General features: G+C 39.0%; 1 protein-coding gene across 1 annotated transcript in view; it reads left to right on the top strand.

Annotated features, from left to right (window-relative positions):
- Positions 1-19,790, top strand: part of LOC126259755 (queuine tRNA-ribosyltransferase accessory subunit 2) — a 109,910-nt gene that overhangs the window by 28,473 nt on the left and 61,647 nt on the right. The window contains exon 4 of the mRNA XM_049956746.1: positions 18,033-18,189. Coding sequence (XP_049812703.1) covers positions 18,033-18,189 — 157 coding nt within the window. The remainder of the gene's footprint in view (positions 1-18,032; positions 18,190-19,790) is intronic.

Here is a 19,790-nt window from a genome sequence, read left to right as displayed (position 1 = left end):
GGAATCTGGGAAAAACCCAGGAACTGTTTCATTTGGGAAAAACTTGGGAATTTTTCATTGTTTTAGTTTTCAGTTAAAGTTTTGTAAGAATTGATACTCTAATAAAGATTTATACTTCAGTCCACTACTACAGAATAATGCAGCAACAATAAACATAAATGAGAGAATAACACCAAAATAAAACTTTAGTTGCAAGAAAATGTGCCATTTAAAATTACAAAACGCAATGCCCATGCAGGCATCTACTGGCAACAAAATGTGTCAAAGGCTTTAGGACAAAGACTATGCAATAATTCATAACAACAAACTACTTTTGATGAGCATGACTTCACAACTGTTTACATTTCTAACAGGTCATGGAAAGATTTTGCAAATGGTGGTTTGAAGAGAGTTACTTTTGAAGGAAATTTCCTTTTACGCAAGCTGAATTATGTTACAAGTGAGAATGTGTGAAGAATTTCTTAAATTACAGAGTGACCACCTGCTTAGAAAAATTTCAAATCCAGAAGACCAGCCATTTATGCCATTATTTAAAATTTTACAGGCACATTTGTGTTTGATATTTCTTAAAGAGCTAAAACAGACTCAGGCTTGAGCGATAATTTTTCATATTTATTTTAGTTCTTTAATTGATTACAAATTATGCAGTAACAGTGGCAAAAAGTAAAGTTATCTTAAAAACAAGAATGTAGTGCACGATGGAATATGTATTCAGCCAGGTAACCTATGAAATGTTCAGTGCACAGCAGTGAAATTTATACTCATGCTTCTCATAAATATTCAGCTGCTGCAATTTAAGCTATGCTCTGAGGATCCTGCCAAACCACACCCTTGGAAAAAACAACAAAAAATTTTCTCACAGCCAATATTGTATGTGAAAACTTGGCTTTTCTTAAAGCTGTATTGTACATATATTAATTTAACTCTTTAACTTTTCCTGTTTGTGCGTTCACGCTACTTAACAGCAGTGTCGCTAGTGACTGACTACATCACATGTCATATTCTCTGAGTATCTGCTGTCATTGGCTGGTGCGATCATGTGACATGAGCTATGATTGATTGCCAAAAGTGTATCACAATCTTGATTTCAGTGCTTCATGAGCTACTATGCTGTATTTGGTGGAATTCCTATTTACCTTCGTAATACAAAAAATGCAGTATACATGTCACCACACATCAAAGATCTTTCCAAAACATGTTATTTTTTGCTGTGTTCCATTTTCTAGGTGTCTGGAAGTTCAACACCAGTGTATAAAACCTTTACCATTCAAAGGATTGCTAAGTTTTAGAGGTTTAAGGGGAAGTATGTTATCACTTAACGTGGAAAGTGTATTTTTAACTGGGAAATTTGAGAAGAATACAGGAATTTTTGTTCATGTCTCCATATACACCTTGTATATGTGGATGTTTTTTAGGTTTCCTTCTTATTCTGTGGCCTCACCATTGCAGAACTCCAGTTGTAGTTGACTCACTGGAAGTTAGTGTAGTTGGTGGAAATACTGGTTTTATTTTGCCATTGGCTAGGCATAATGTGTAAGTTTTCATAATTTTTATCTTCACCTGTTTTCATTTTGTTGTAGTTATGTGTGATAGACCATAATTCTGACATTTAAAAAATCATAATGCTCCACTACTTCTGTTGCAGTAAGTCCACTTAGGATACAAGACACACTTAACTGATTGAGTGGTAGGATGTGGAATGGTCAGTTCCATAATTTGCAAACAGTTAACTTGTTGATTGATCACCAGCCATTTACAACCAAAACAAAATAGCATATCATTAATAGAATGTGAGTTATGTGAATACTTTTGGAGTGAAGGAGCCCATTCACCGAAAAATGGAAGTGATGAGGCAGTGACAGGGACACACAAAAAAGAAAGAAAATGTGCTAACTTTTGGAATAAATTTGCACGCACATGCTTGGGTGCATGCGCACGCCCCCCCCCCCCCCACACACACACACACAGACGCGCGCGCACTTGTATGTAGTGCCGGCTGGATGAACAATACCAGGGTTTGCATGTTTTCATGTATGATGGAAGCTGGAGGAGTGGCACACGATTGAGACGACATGGAGAAATGAATTAAGAGAGGGCAGAAGAAGGGAAATTATTGGGTTAAGTGTGGGGGACAGGGTGGGTTCATGGAGATTAATGCCAGTAGGGTTATGGAAGTGAAGGATGCGTTGTAACGATAACTCCCTTCTACGTAGTTCGGGAAAGCTGGTTGTAGATGGAATGGTCCAGATGACCATGATTGTGAAACAATCAATGAAATTGACGGTGTTGTTTCAACAGGTGGATAACATCCTTATTGGTGTTCCATCGCCCACCTAACCTACAAAAACTCCTACTCCATCCCTAGGCTACTCACTCTCTTGACTCCTTGCCACAGTGATCGTATCCCCGTGGAAGACTCAGGTGCAAGACCTGCCTAATCCACCCATCCAGCACTTCCTACTCCAGCTTTGTCACAGGCTTATCCTACCCAATCAGAGGCAGGGCCACTTGTGAAAGTAGCCATGTCATATATCAGCTCTGCTGCAATCACTGCAGAGCTTTTTATGTCAGTTTGATAGCCAACCAGCTGTCCACCAGAATGAATGTCCACTGCCAAACAGTGGCCAAGAAGAAAGTTGACCACCCAGTGGCACAATAGGCTCGATTTCAATGCTCGACTTAGGTTTATTGGGAGAATTTTGGAAAAGGGTGATTCATCTGTAAAGGAGATTGCATATAGGTTGCCAGTGCGACTCTTGAGTAGTTTGTGGAGGAATAAATATGCTTGGAAGCAGTAATTAGAACACCAACCTCCTTAAACAGTAGTCTACAAGATGATTATGGGTGAGTAGGACATATTATTCTTACAGCAAGTTTTTAGCAATGAAGACTTTCTTTGTTATAGATGAATTACCCCAGAAAATTATTCCAGATGACATTATTGAATGAAAATATGCAGAATGTTGGAACTTATTGATTTCTCACTGCCCAAGATTTACAATTATTCTAAGTGCAAATGTTGCTCAGCTAAGTTGTTTTGGAAGTTCCAAAATGTGCTTTTTCCAGTTGAAATCCTCATCAATATGGACACCTAAGAATTTTAAAGTTTACACCTTATTTATTATTTCCTCACTATGTGCTACACTTATCATTGGTGTAGTACCCCTAGATGTACAGAACTAAATATTTGTGTCTTTTTAAAATTAAGGTTGTGACCATTTGCAAAAATCAGTCAAAGATATTTTTAAGAACCTTGTTTACCATTTCTTCTGTTGTTTTATGTATGTTTGAATTACTGTCATTTGTAAAAAGAACTAATAGTGCTTGTTGTATATAAGACATAATATTGTTTACTCATGTGAGGAACAGTAGTGACCCTAAGACTGAGCCTTGGGGAACCCCGTAAATGATTTCTCCCCAATCGGAATAATGTCTTCGGATCACATTGGTTGAATTACTAAGTATAGCTTTCTGCATTCTTTGGGTCAATATGAAATTATCCAGTCTTCACTATGAAAAAATCTGTGATGTGATCTCCTTTACTGCCCTTACAGAATTCATTTAATGGTGCAGCTGAAAAAGTGACATTTTGTTGACTGTTTTCGGAGAAGGTGACAGGAAGCTGATTGTTTTGCAAAGAATATCATCTTTCGTGACAAGATGCACTTTCACTTAAATGGATTTGTGAATAAACAGGATTGTCATTTCTGGTGGGCAGAAAATCCTTGCATTTTTCAAGAGAGGGCAATGCATCTATAGTGAGTGCCATTTTGGAGTCGCTTTTGGGTGGACATCATCATCGGCCTGTATTTTTTTGAGTATGAAGCAGGGCAAGCTGCAATTATTAATGAAAACCAGTCCTGTGTGATGGTAAAAAGGTTTTTTGTGGTCTCATGTCAGTGGAATAGGTATTCAGGACTAGTGGTTTCAGCAGGGTGGTACCACCTGACAGCACTTCCCACATTATGACCGAGTTGCCCCTGGAGCAGTTCTCGGGTTGCATCATCTCACATAATGGAGACCAACCCCTCATCATTCTTTCCATTGGTATATGTCAATAAACCTTGAAACATCTTCATGGGTTAAAGGAAAAAATTTAACACACTGTTGGCAAAATGCAAGTGGAGTCTTGTCAGGCATCATAGCGAATTTCATGAACAGAGTTCTTCAGCAGAGGAAGTCAAATGCTGGACACCATTTTCTGTACCTGAAATGGGAAGATGTGATGAACATGATTATGTTTTTTGAAAAAGTAACATTTGTATTTTAATATATCAAAAATGGCATGCTTTCTGAAAGACCCTATAGAGTGTTTTAACATAATGTATAAAAATATTGCTACTGTACTATTTTCTTCTGTTAATAATGAAACATGATCATAAAAAGAGCTTGGTAAAAATTATATATGTTCTCTCATAATTTTAATATCACTACTTGACTTTTGAGCACCTTATTTTATTATTGGTACTCAATATTAACCAAAACTTGGAAAACGACATTTTCTGGGCTATATTTCATCTGAAAATCACTAACTCTGTAAAAACTAATGACTGCATTGTCTGATAGTTGGCATAATAATGACTGAAATTTTTTAAGACCCATTGAAAGTTTCCCATTGGGTCTCTGTATACTGGAATAATTATAAATGACTTTTCTGCTAGCAGTGATTCACAAACACAGGCTTCCAGCAGTTGTTGATCTAAGCAGAATCTACCAAAACATTTTTTTACATACATAACAACTTCTTTCTGCACAGTAATGGACTAATGGTTTAACATATGGATTCCTGTATTTACATGGTGCTCAGACACACAAAATATCAACTTCCCTGTGAGTGTAAACAGATTTCAAGTTCATTAACTTTGTTTATAGTCCTACGGCTTTCTGATGAATCACAATAAGCTTACTCAAAAATGTTAGTGTGTCTGGGGGTGGGAGGGGGGGGGACATATTCACAGTATTTTTTTAATCTGAACCTCTTTTGTCTGAATAAGTTATTTAGCCTAAAAAAAGGCTTATCTCTCGCACTTGTATTACCGGAATTCTACCATTGGTGATGGTACCCTCTTCCTCCTCCGCTTTATATTTTCAGCTATCAGCTCAGCTAAGCTTATCTTTCCCCGTACTGTTAAGGTATAGGTCATGTCTTGTGTGTTACCACCTCCTAGAAGCAGCATTTGGTTTAGCAGCAATATGAGCCCCACCAAGAACTGGCAACAACATGGTCAGCTCCTGGTTAACTCATCTGACAGCTTTGTCCATTCAGGCTTTGATCATGCCATTGCAAAACCTCAACAAAGCTCACACTTGTGTCTAAGGACACCATACCTAACTTCTCTAATAATGTAATCTCTGTTTCTGGCTCATCTGTTGACAACTCTCCCAGCTGGTCCTCTTCACTCAAATCCCTAGGCAGTGCCTAAGTATCTTCTGTTACCTGACCAAAGCTAGCACTAGGTTTTTCAGTATATGTGGCGTGGAACCCTGATCCCAATTTTCGTTGGCATAACCCCTCCCATGGCCGCTACCTAATTGCAAGGCCTTTCTTTTTCTACTTTTTCTGTGTTTTAAATAATTCTTACTGGTCTGCTGGGTTGTGCTGTCTTCTAGAGCTAGAAGAGGCTCCTCCCTTTCAGCAGATAACAGGCTGTATCCTTTCTTTTTCTCAACAGTAACAAACTGTTCAAACGATTCCCATTTTGCTTCTTTACTGTTACCTTTTCCCACATCCTACTTCCCCCCCCTCCCCCCCCCTCCCCCCCACCAACTGCTCTAGCATATTTGTCACAGCATCAGCCTCTTCCTGAAGGGCGCAAATGTTTGCCTCTTGTTCTGTAATCTTATTGCCTTTTACATATGGCCTACAATATGTGGAAGAGCCTCACTAGAAACCCCTTCTTCAGTCAGCATTTGCTGCATTGTAACCACAATTCATAGTCCTCACATGCAAATTCCAAACTATTAACTACCCTGCACAGCATGCACTATTGTCACCCATTTTCATGCTATTATATGTAATTATTCAGATATAATTGTTTGTACATATCAGTGACCTATTACAGTTGTGTTTATATTCGCAGATATGCATAAACAAATTATGCCTACTGGTCATGATTTCCTACACCAGATGTATGAGGGTCACTCCAAAAGAAATGCACACTATTTTTGTAAAAATACAGTTTTCATTCGGCATGTGTGAAAGTTTTACAGTGTGTAGATACATACTTCCTGCTTGTTTTCAATCTTAGTTCAACAAGTTCCTATGAGTGGCGCTGTCACAGCATGTCTTCAAGTTGGCTGCTACACTTGACTTTTGTCATAAGCAATGTGCTGTCATAGAATTCCTGTGCTGTGGAAATGAGACAGTGGGAAACATCCACAAGAGGTTGAAAAAGGTGTATGGAGATTCTGCTGTTGGATTGCAGGAAAGTTAGTTGGTGGGCAAGCAGGGTATGTGATGAAAGTGGGCTCCAACAGGTTGGTCCAGAATTTTACCGTGTGGGTATACAGGCGCTGGTTCCAAGATGGCGTAAGGCAGTTGAGAGGGATGGAAATTATGTGGAGAAATGAAAACATTGTTCCTAAAGGATGTATCTACACACTGTAAAACTTTCAAACATGAAGAATAAAAGATGGATTTCTAAAAAAATAGTGTGCATTTCTTTTGGAGTGACCCTTGTACTTTATAAATTTATCTAAAATTAAACCTGTTTTAATTTTTTTATATAAACACTAGGTACTCAGATGATTAGCATCTTACATGACGCACACGTGGAAGAAAGTAAATTAAGATGAAGTTGATCCTTTATGTTTTGTAAACTAATTTAAATTCAATGTGGCGATTCTTCTGGTAAATCTGGAATTCTCAGGGAACTACATTTTACGTAGAAAAATCATGGAAATCTCAGGGAATTCTGTGTTTTCAACCTAGCGTTGAAACTGAACTTTTTTGAGTTTTATAAATTGCAAATCTGAAAAGAATGAATATTTCAAAATGTGTTCATTACATGAATATTATTCCACATAAATTATTGATGTTTAAATACTGGAAACTGCTGGTAAACTACTGCCTATGGCTGATATAGAGTGCAGCTGAGAGAAAAGAAAAGTCATTATTGTGGTGTGTTGCACCCCCCCCCCCCACACACACACAACACACACACACACACACACACACACACTCACCATTAGTTTATCAGGAGCTTCTACACACTTGAGTAGCCACCCTAAAACTTTAAGTGTGCAATTTCCCTTCTTATGAACTTTTCACTTCAATGAATAATGTGAAACAGTTGTTATATGAACTGAGGAGGCACTAATGCACTTACTTACTGGGTGTGCTGAAAAGTAACACTGAATTTTTTGCTTGAAAACTCTGTAAGATTTTTAAATAAAACAAATGTTATTAATATTCTACACCTTTTTTTCTTTATGCCTACATATTTGTTTCTCAACTTAGTCACCGTGGTGACAGACTGCGAGAGACCTGTTTGTTCATACCATCACTGTAGAATGTGCAACTTTGTTGGCGGAGCCACGATATCACCTCTCTTTGTACCACTTCATCACTATCAAAGTGAAGTTCTCGAAGGCGTTCTCTAGGTTTTGGAAAAATGAAACAACAGAAAATCTAGGATGATGATGACAATATTATAAAAGCTATGTTGGTATTCACTGTATAGAGGAGGTAATGTTGAGTTGCAGACAGCCTCGACAAAAAGAGAGACTCCTAACAAATGAGCTTTTGGCTGAAAGGCCTTGTTTTAAAGTAGATAACACACACACAAACACACACACACACACACACACACACACACACACACACACACACACACACACACATGTGCACGAGCAAGCACAGCTCACACATACATAACCAGTCTCTCTGGCCACAGAGGCTGGACAGCGAGCAAGTGCACATGATGGGAGAAGCAACTCAGCCTCTGGGGTAAGGCCAAAGCTGGTGTGGGGAGGGGCAGACATGGCAGAATAGGGGTGGGGGCAGTAAAGTGCTGCTTGTGCGAGCATACAAGGACATGATGGGGACAGGGTAGGGGAGCTGGGTGCTGTCGAGAGGTTAGACGGGTGGAGGGGAGGGGAGGGGGAATGGAAAAGGAGAGAAGTAAAAAGACTGTGCATGTGTTGGTGGAATATAATGCTGTGCAGGGCTGGATTGGGGGCAGGGAAGGGGCTGCAACCCCTCCTTTCACAATAACCTCCATCTTTTCAGATTCCTTTGGACATGTCTGAAAGAACAGACACCACACGGAATTCGCAGCTGTGATACATGATATTTAAATTGAAGGAGGAGGGGTAGAAAGAAAAGGAAAGGAGAGGGACTAGCTATGTCAGCTGCATTGGGATTTTTCGTGGAATCAGTGGCGCCGAGTGAAAATTTATGCCATACTGGGATTTTAAACCAGTATCTCCTCACTGCTGATTCTGCGAAAAGTCCCAATGCAGCTGACATCACTAGTCCCTTCCCTTTTCTTTTCTTTCTCCTCCATCCTCCTTCAAATTACATACTTTGCAGATTCCATTGGTCGTTAGCCATCATCAACCTAGTCCTGCCAAACTATGTAAATCAGGTGCTAACCTCCTTGCAGTAACTCCTCTTCATCTGTAAAATTCTCCAATTATATAATCCCAAATACAGTGAAACCCCTATTTTAGGTTTTAGTGTTGTCCAGATTAAAAAAAAAAAAAAAACACAAAAATGAGAAAAATGCAGAATCAAGGAAGACATTAAAACCCCCTAAATTTGAGCAAAAATATATGTAATTGGCATATACGACTAAAACTCGTAATCCTCTCCAATACATCATATAAAATCTGTATAAGTGAAGGAAATTTAATGTTCAATACAATATTTATACAATAATTTGTAGTAATGAATGTCCTCAGTTCTTAAAAAATCATAGGTGTGTAACAGCAAGTAAAAACTCGCCAAAAAACTGAAATTTTTGTCTGAGTACTAGGTAGTAGAGCTCTTTCCTTTATGCTCACCCAGAAAAAAAGCAAAAATTGATGAACATGGTGAATTGAACGGAAAAGTGAAGTACTGTGAAAGGCATTGGGATCTAACATTTGAGGGTGTGTTTTCCTTCTGTAGCCACTGGCAATGGTGACTAGAAACGAGGCTCTCAATTTATCGATTGTTGTACCGCCAAGTTAATGTTTGTGGTTGTGTTAAGCTGGGGTCTCACACACGACAAAAGTATCTCCGATTGCAGGTGCAATGCAATTGCAAGTGTGAACTCCTAGCTTTTAATGGCGCAATTTAAGATGTACAATTTTTCTCATGCCACAAAAAGTTAAACTTGGTTGTACTTTGCTGTGGCCCTTTTCTTCCACCACTGCTCCCTGGTGGCAGTATTTCAAAACACGAGCATTCTGTCATAGTCATCATGGAGTAATTGCTGCTATACTCCATTCGATTTCAGTGTGTTTTTTTTTATTTTAATACTGAAAAAGTGAAAACAGTGGTCAGCAGGTGCACTTTCGTAGCTTCGGGAACTACAAGAACAGCAACCTACGTTGATTTTCTACAGCATTGTGTGTGTGTGGGGGGGGGGGGAGGGGGGCGCATGCACTATATTTGCATGTACGCGCTCACATGATATTGGCAAACCAATGGCATATCTGACAATATTAAAAGATTTTTGGATGAATAAATAAATAAATTGAAGATGTGTAACCAAAAAAGCGAATTGTATAAACTTCCTGTGTTTCAGACCAAGGATTATCTAAATTGTGGATTATATGCAGGAAATAGCTCCTGAGTGTGATGTAGCTGCTGTTAAACTAAAAATTGGTTATTTGAAATGCCAATATCAAGAAATACAATAAGATTCTAAACTCCTGGGAGAATGGCGTGTCTGCAGGTGATATTTATGTGCCAGCTGTTGGCTACCTTACGATTGTACACAGTTTTTTTGTCTTTTTTTGTCTCTGGTTGTTATTTTTTTCATAAATGTGTTTGTGACCCCTGAGTTATCCCTGTGCAAAATCTATTTTCTGATCCAACTTTCGGGTTTCATCTTCATTGTATTTAACTCGTGTCATAGCTCTAATGCCATAAGCTACACTGTAACATTTCAACTGATGTCATATTGAAAGCTGTGCAACTATGTAGAATTTATTGCGTCCTGTGTGAACGGTACCTCATGATACAACTAAAGATAGCCACAAGCTGTGGTGCCCCATCAGTTGCATGTGTGAACCCGACTTTAGTGACAGTAGAATCTTAGTTATAGCTAGAGCTCTTTACGGAAATGTGTCTGTGGTTGCACAGTGTGCATAATATTTGTAATAAGGAAGAATATGAATGTCATTGCTTATTGTTTCACTTGCAGTAATTTAGGCTGTTTTCTGAGGTTCCTGCATAACCACACACTCAGAAATCATCAGAAATTCCTAAACAAAGAGCCAGATATTTGGTTAGAAGGATGAATATGAATTTTATTGCTAATTGCTTCAGTCTCAGCAGTTAAACTAGCTAACCACAAACTCAGAAATCACGACATATTCGGAAATAAACAACAAAGAATTTGTGACAAGGAAGAATATGAATTTTATTGCTGCTCATTACACTTACAGCAATATGGGCTGTTCTCTTAGGTCCCTGCCTAACCCCACAGATGGAAATTACCATATATTCAGAAATTGACATCCAAATATTTATTTCATCCTTTGTTTTCTAATCAGACAGAAATGTTAAATGAGATCAAATATTGCAGGACATACTTGTATTACTTTCATAACGAAGTCTCGGAATGTGGTAACAACGCTAAGAAGGAAATTTTTTTTTTGCATATAGCAGGATGTGAACCTACCACCCCTAAATGTGTAAGTCGCGGCATTATTCATTATGTTACAGATTAATTCGTGTCATTTGTGTCTTATCTTTGTTATCATAATATTTCTTGAACCCTTATATTTTTGATGCTTTATTAATGGACAATTGATGATAAGGGTGATGTGTTTGTGATACATTTTCAATATGCCACTGCTTTGAAACAGCCTTTTGTGGCACACACACACACTACAAAGGAAATGAATAATCGAAATGCACACAGTTGACACTGGGGTCATTCACATGCGCTCACAAAAAATGATGGTCAAAAGCCCACTAATGGCATTATGACTGCAAAAAGTAGTGCGAAATCTACTCCATCCTATGCCGAGTGGTCAAAGCGGAACATTCTGCAGTATTTACCAATGCGCAGTGTTTGCACTTAGAACTCTTCACTTGCTGTAGTGTAAACACAGCATGTTTCATGAAAGTGACTATATACACACAGGTGTTCCTTCACTTGTGGTACTTATTTATACTAATCAATATGACACAAAGTTAAGCTGCTGTAATTTCAGCATGTCTCTGTTCCAGCATTTCGTTACATTTATAAGAGTCTGTCTGCCATCACAATACATTAAACACCAGTGAGGACTGCAACAAAGACAAACAAGCCATTGTACAACTGTTCACTGAACACGTCCTGTTGATTGCAGTGCTGCACACAGCAAAGGGCATAGCCTACGTTGGCTGCAGTCGGTAGAGGTACAATTTGTTCTGGATCCTGTCAACAGGCTCTGAGCAGAACTACTGTAAGTAAAATTAATGCACGGTAATGAAGGGCATACGAGGTATACCTATATAAATTAAACCTAAGTGGAAGCCATGGTCACTTCATTTGCTATAAACTGATCACATCAGCCATACTTTGTAAAAGGCCGCCAAGTAAGCTTGCTGTTTATCACTCTGTATTCTAGAAGCCACTGCATTAGCATGACGTCACCATGCTATACAGTTAGTGGCTGCAGGTGGAAAACAAACATCTGAGATGTTATATTCTGGCAGTTTTCACCATATTTCACAGTTTTCAGTTTATTCATCACATAGGCTATCAATTTTTGCTATTTTTGAGGTGAATATATAATTAAATAACCCTCAAAACTGTGTGTTTTAAGGTATAATTTGTGGCAGTAGTGGGTTGGGAAATGGCTCAATTACCGTGTACGTCATTAGAAAAAGTGATAGTCTTTTCAATTACATACCGTACTGCATTACTAGTGCCAAAAAACCACTGTTTTTTCTAATGGGTATATTATATGATGTAAAATTTTGAAATTTCTTTCTTGTTTGTTTATGGGTTTGTGATTTGGTAATGTCTGTTGATGTTATGAGTGTTAGTAAAATTGCTACCTGGGAGGAGAAAAGTGACATTCTTGTACAAACTTTCATTTATAGCTTCCATGCCTGTGTGTACTTTATAATACAGTACTTTTAGTAATTTTGAATAAGGTCTGTGAACTTATTACGTAGTTAGCTAAACAAAGGGGCGAGCTCATTTTACATGTGTTAATTTGATGTGGTGGCTGCACTGGCTGTTAGGGTGATGTAACAAATCACCAGCCAACAAGAGCTCACTAGCCAGAAATGGCCGACGGGCCTTGATTCTGACAAAGCATATTCTTCAAGAATCTATTTGAATTTAAAAGGTTGGCAATCTTATTGTTGTTGAATACAGTTCATCGGAATTACATGCAAAAAGATGAGACTGAGTTATAAGTGGGACACAAAAAGGTGGTGGCCGAGACTGAGTTATAAGTGGCACAAGAAAAAGTGGTGGCTGGCGAGCACCTTCGCCATGTATTGGCTCGTTGTGGAACACTCTCTGTAGACTGTCATTTTTTTCCATTACTTCCGCACTCTAGCAGTACTTGTATCATAACTGCATTGTGAAGCTAAATGTTGCAAGTTGTGTTGGCAATGTGGATTGTGGATTATGTCAGCATTTCCTCTCTCACATCTCCCCTCCCTGCAGTGGCCTAAAATATGCCCTTAACTCTGCTACCACCTACGGTGCAAACTTTCTTTTATGCTACTTATAACTCGTTCAGTCATATCAAATGTCAATGGGAAGAAAACAGGATGAAGTGAAGTGAGATGTCGAGTAAGAATGTAGAATCGAGTTAAACCTTACTAGGAAGAATTGTAAAATCAGGGAATTTTTAGCACTGATCTTATGAGTTTTTCATAGGGACTATGAATTTATGGCACAAAATTGCGAAAAATGTAAAATTGGGAGATGTAAAATTGAAGTTCCACTGAAGCTGTTTCCCAATGCTCACATTGAAACTCTTATCCTTCAGGACCTAGAGCAGCATACACAACACCACCTCAGCTCTCCAATGTGTTCACCTCCTACTCCCCATCTTGCACTACAACTATCTACCACCTCTACAACAATCTCCAAACCTCTTCCCCCTTAAGCCATCCCCTTGTAGCTGATAAACTCTGCATAGACCTACATGTACCACAGTCTCAGAAACTCCCTCTCACCACCATACTGAAACCAGAACTTAAACAGGCCTGAAACACAGACACGAATCATTCCCCCAAAAGCCTTAGTCCCACAACAGTATCAGTTCCTCCCAAAGGCCTCAACCTTTGCCCCTCTCCCAAATTCAGCCATGCTGGACTTGGTAAAAACCTTCTCTTCCTCTCCAGGTCCCAACAGTGGAAATACTTTTTCACCACCAACCCTACCTATCAGGCTCGTCCCAAAACCAATGTTGAATCCTGCCTGAATGAGTTCACTCCTCCATCCAACCATGATCCACCCTCTTACCCCCAAATCACTCTCGATTTCTTAACCTCAAACCTCACCTCACCATCATTGCATAAGCCCCTCAACATGTGAACTGACCTTACATCCACAGAAAGAACTGAATCCGCCACCTAGAAACTTATCCCAATGTTATAAACCTATCTGCTGATAAAGGTTCCGCTACTATGGTTTTGAACCGCAGGGACTGCCTGACAGGACTCCACCAGCTGTCAGATTCATCCACCTACAAATCCTGCCACAATGACCCCATTTCAGAAATCCAACAGGAACTCCAGACCCTCCTCTAACCTTAGGGCCATACCAGAATCTCTCCCCTGAGTCTGCCTCTTTCTTCACCCCTATAACTTCCCACACTCCTACCTTCTGCATGCTTCCTAAAGTCCATAAATCCAACCAGCCAGGACACCCCATTGTGGCCGGTCACCATGCTGCCACTGAGAGAATGTCTGCTCTCGTAGACCAACAGGCTTAGCATATTACCAGCAACCTATCCTTCTATATAAAAGACACCAACCATTTCCTTCACCCACTCTCCTTAGTTCCTGTTCATTTACCACACAGTCCCCTGCTCATCACTGTTAATGCCACCTGCCTTTACACTAACATCCTTAACGCCCACAGCCTTACCACTATTGAACACAACCTTTCCCAGCGCCCAACAGATTCCAAAACCACAACCTCCTTCCTGGTCACTATCACCAACTATATCCTCACTTTGCATTACTTCACCTTTAAAGGTATTACCTACAAACAGATCTGTGATACAGCAATGGGCAGCTGCATCGCATCATCCTGTGTTAACATATTCGGGTGCCATGTAGAGGAATCCTTCCTAACCTCCCCGAATCCCAGTTGCCTCACCTGGTTCAGATTCATTGTTGACTTCTTCATGATATGGAACAAGAGTGACGACACCTTACCCACATTCCTCCAGAATCCCATTTTCTCCCCCATTGGCTCCATGTGGCCCTCCTCAACCCAACAAGCCACCCTCCTCAACAATGACTTCTGAAGTGCACAGGTTGGAACTCTTCCTGCAGTATATCCTATGTACCTATAAACCCTCTGACTTCAACTTCTGACAGCCACTGTCCTTCACCCATTTGTCCCCTTCCCTGCTCCAACACCAGCACTACACAGCCTTCAATTCCACTAATGCAACCACAGTCTTTTTCTCTTCGCCCTTGTTCTGCTCCCCCCTCTTAACATCCCAACAGCACCCTGCCCCCCCCCCCCCCCGCTGCTCTGCCTCCCCACACACACTCATCCCTGTATGCTCCCAGAAGCAGCACTTTACCATCCCCCACCCCAGCCCTGCTGTCCATCCCCCTCCTCCACCACCCAAATTGCTTCTACCATCATATTCATATGCAGTTGCTCGCAGTCTGGCCTTGGCAACCAGACACAGTGGTCATGTGTGTGAGTTGTACTTGCGTGAATGTGTGTGCGTCTGTGCTTCTTTTTTTTCCCCCTACTTTAAACTTGGACTGAAGCTCACTTGTTAGCAGTCTTTTTGTTGTGCCTATCTGTGATATATCATCTCCACTATACGGTGAGCTGTAATCTGTTCTTCATAATATTGTCATTGAAGCAGATGAAAATAAGATAGTGCCAAGTTGGGACTGTGTGGAGGATGCTCAATGACAGTGAACCCAAAATGTCAGATTGTTGCAGATGTCGCAGTGCTCATTGTGGTCTGGCATTGTCATGCTGAAGAAGTGGGTGCTTCATGTGTGGATGAAGTCTTTGAATTCATGATTTTAAGTTTTCTCACACCAACACACAGTAGTTATGTTGCACACAGCCATGTTACATGCTGCAATTCGGAGCCCTCTAATGGCAGATGGTTGCATCTTGCATCAGCAAAGCGGGGGTTGGACAGAGAAATATACATGACATGTAATACCTAGTCCATGTTGAGAACAGAATAAAAAATTTGGAAGCATTAATTTTCACCACACCCTCATACTATATAATATATGTGAAATTAACTGTTAAAACATTCATGAGATTTGTGCTTAGAACCTTGATCTTCCACACAAATAATCAAATGATTGTTATGGACTAAATCATGAATGCATTGAAATATAATTCTTGTATTTACAAATAAATTTTCTGTGATTTTATTTTGAGTGTATGATGCTTTAAAAGTTTTAAAAAACAGAGTGATGAAGTATGTATTTTCAAAACATTTGTAAGAAATCAGAATTATTCCAACAGAATATAACACTATGAGTAAGTACAGGGTGTGTTAAAGTGGCCACTCACTTGTTAGAATCTGTTAACACATGAAATAGTGGGTACAATCCTTTATAAATTCTGCAGTACTACAACATTGACAATTCCTTATCAAAAAATTAAAGAATAATTAAACAATTTCCTAATTTCATTTTTGAAGTGATGTTTCCTGCAACATCCTATCTATTTATAAAGTGTTATGATCATCACCATCCCTGTCAATTGGGTGATCTTCTGTATAACTATGTGAATCATTTATTGAAACTATCAAAAGGAATGCTACGAGGACATTCCTTCCATTAGTTGCAATAAACGCTTGTCTAGGTCATCCAGTAGCCTTATCCAGATGACCACAGCATTAAAACATTACCATATGGCAACTCTTCTCATTTTTGGCTCAGAAATGGGCAGTTTGGGCAATAAGTGGTGTAAGTTCGTGAACCTCATGTCGACCCCTGTTCACTAGTCTGGGTATTTTGACATTGGCCTCTCAATATATATATTCTTTACTGTCGTTTCTTGTTACCAATGTCAGTTTATTCCCAAGAATTAGCGGCTTTCACTCAGTTAATACTTGGCAGAAATCCAATCTGCATTTGGACTGCACTTCCTTAACTCTTGTGCAGAAAAGTGTGCAGTATATTGCTGCATCCATTTTCAATAAGCTACCACAAGAATTCAAAAATCTTAGCAGTAATCCACACACTTCCAAATTGAAACTGAAGAGTCATTCCTTCTATTCTGTTGGGGAGTTCCTTGAAAAATTAAGCTGATTCTTATGTTACATTGTTGATTATGTTTACTTAAACTTATGGTTTTTTTTTTTTTGTTCATAAACATTTTATTTTATCTGCTAATACTTTTATTTTGTAATTTCATGTACTGACATGTTCCATGACCTTGGAGTTTTGCTCCTTAATTTGGTCCTACAAAACTAGACATGTAAATAAAAAATAAATAAATAAATAAACAGTAGTCGACAGTGAATTAATTTTCATCTTAATGAACTCATTTGCAGCTGTGGTAAAACAAACCACATGATTCTAAGACTAAATACAGGAAATGAAAGTAAATTAATGTATCTGTAAGATATAGATTTCAAATTAAAATTAGGCAGTTGTGTTAGTCATTGTCTGTGAAAGAATAACATGACTGTGTTCTGCTTTCTGCAGAAACTAAAGGATGCAGTCATTATTGGTCATCTAAGGGTGGTATACATTGGATTTTCCAGTCTCGATTACTTTTTAGCATAATGAGTTGCAGACACTTTTGTCATTTTGATGAAATTCTGAAACTACAGGACCGAGTTAATCCTAAGGAATCTATGTACGTCCTTTATTGTGCTGAAGAACCAATGCAAACATCGTCGTTTATGTTGCATTACTTTATGTGACAACAGTGTTTGAGGAAGGTGCCAATAAAAACATTTATTATTGCAACACCTTGAGAAATTTGGACGTTCATATTCCAGGATAGAGATTCTCGAAGACTAATTAGGCTTAGAAAATTACTTTTCTAAATATTTTTGATTAATTATCCAAGGCTGCTCAATCTGTCTTTTAACGTCTAAGAACCATAATTGTTTTTTAAATGCTCGATCTACATTGTAGCAGATATTTATATTTATAAAATAAAGTAGCATTTGCATTAAGTTTTATTAACATCGATGTAAGAGTAGCCTGAGTTTCCTGGAATTAGGTTAGAAAATACTCTTGTCATGTATATGTAGCTTATTTAATGACAAAAGGTAACTGAAAGTGGTCAGTGACGAATAAAGAATATACCTTTGATTTCTCAAGCAAATCAGGAGTACAGTTTGAACTAGAAGTAACACTTCACTGTTGGAAGTTAAGTGTTGATTTACAAGAGCATTGATTTACTGTTGTGTGTGACATTATCACAACTCTAGAGGGAGAATGAGTTAAATCTAAAATACCATTCAGTAACATTACCTTGTTCATCTTTTGCAAAATTTAAGCCAAAAGAGTGAAAGAGAGAGGTTCATATTCTGTTGTGGGTGTCCATTTCAGTAAAATTTTATATATTGTACTGTTAGTAAAATTAGTTGTATTCTGTAATAAATATTCATTCAAATGTCTGAAATACATATAGCGATTGTTGTAAGTGTAGGTTTAGCTTCAACAATAAAATTTGTTTCAGGTACATGGATCTGATTGAAGCCTTCCAGCCTGACATGTACCAAGCACTCTGTGATGGTGATACGGATATCCATAGCAGCAAAAAACGTACGCGGAAGTGTGTTGATCGCACATCCGAGTTTCTTAAACACTGTGTTCGGAGGCATAAGGCATCAAAGGTGTGTGCAGTTTGTGTCAGCTTCAGTGTCAAAGTCTTAGTCACGTACACAGGAAAGCAACCCATGTTCAGCAAAATTTAAGTGTTTTGATCCATTAATATATAGGTAAAGTACATTGCATTGCTCTGATTTTCAGCATTCTTTGTGGGCATAGTTATCTGCTGTATCATCTGTACACAGGAAGAAAGCAATCCTTAGTTTTCAGTATGACTATTTGAGCATTGAATGGAAATGAGATGGAGTTTCATTGCTGTTCCAAAAGCCAGCAAACAAGGAAACAAATCCTCACTGAAGCATAAGAATAAGACACTGATACGTTTCAACATGCCTGATATTGAATAAATTTGACGTATCGGTACCGGCCAACTTGGGTGAGATTCTACTTATGTCTTTGCAACTTGCAAAATGATTGTGGAACATGCATTATGCTTGTATGTGATGACTTTTTTCAAAACAACAAGCTCCTCAGTAAGAAGCATTGTACACTAAGGTAACAAAAGTCATGGGATACCTACCCCCTGATATTGTGTTGGATCTCCTTTTGCCCGGCATAATGCAGCAACTCAATATGGCATTGACTCAAGTCATTGGAAGTCCACTCCAGAAATACTGAGCCATGCTGCTTCTATAGCTGTCCATAATTGCAAAAATGTGGCCAGTGCAGGATTTTCTGTATGAACTGACTTCTCGACTCTGTCCCATAAATGTTCAAAGAATTCATCTTGGGCAATCCGGGAGGCCAGAATGTTCCTCAAACTAGTCGTGAAAAATTATGGCCTAGTGACATGATGCATTGTCATCCATAAAAATTCCATCATTATTTGGCAACATGAACTCCATGAATGGTTGCAAATGGTCTCCAAGCAGCTGAACACACCCATTTACAGTCAATGATTGGTTCAGAGGACCCAGTACATTCCATGTAAACACAGCTCCATTGTGGAGCCATCATCAGCTTGCACAGTGCCTAGTTTATATCCTGGTTCCATGGCTTCATGGAGTCTGTGGCACACTTGAACCCTTCCATCAGCTCTTACCTACTGAAAACTGGAGTCATCTGACCAGGCCACAATTTTCCAGTTGTCTAGGGCCCAACCGAACTAGGGCCCAGGCGAGACACTGCAGGCAATATTGTGCTGTTAGCAAAGGCGTTCAGATTGGTCATTTGCTGCCATAGCCTGCTAACATCAGATTTCACCACAGTGTCTTAACAGGTATGTTCATCATATGTCCCATGTTGATTTCTGTTGTTCATTTAATGTTGTTTGTCTTTTGATACTGACAACTCTATGCATATCACGCTGCTCTTGGTCGTTAAGTGAAGGCCGTCAGCCACTGTGTTGTCTGTGATCAGAGGTAATGCCTGAAATTCAGTGTTCTCAGCACACTCTTGACACTAAGGATCTCTGAATATTGACTTCTCTAGCAATTTCTGAAATGGAATGTCCCATAAGTCTAGTTCCAACTACCATTCCGCGTTCAAGATCTGTTAATTCCCACTGTGCAGCCATAATCACATCATACCCCTTTTCACATGAATTATCTGAGTGAAAATGATAGCTCCACCAGTGCACTGTCCTTTTATACCTTGTGTATGTGAT

The sequence above is a fragment of the Schistocerca nitens genome, chromosome 5 (genome assembly GCF_023898315.1).
Source record: "Schistocerca nitens isolate TAMUIC-IGC-003100 chromosome 5, iqSchNite1.1, whole genome shotgun sequence".
Classification (NCBI taxonomy): Eukaryota; Metazoa; Arthropoda; class Insecta; order Orthoptera; family Acrididae; genus Schistocerca; species Schistocerca nitens.
The sequence above is the reverse complement of the archived record's forward strand: the minus strand, read 5'-3'. Positions and strand labels throughout refer to the sequence as shown.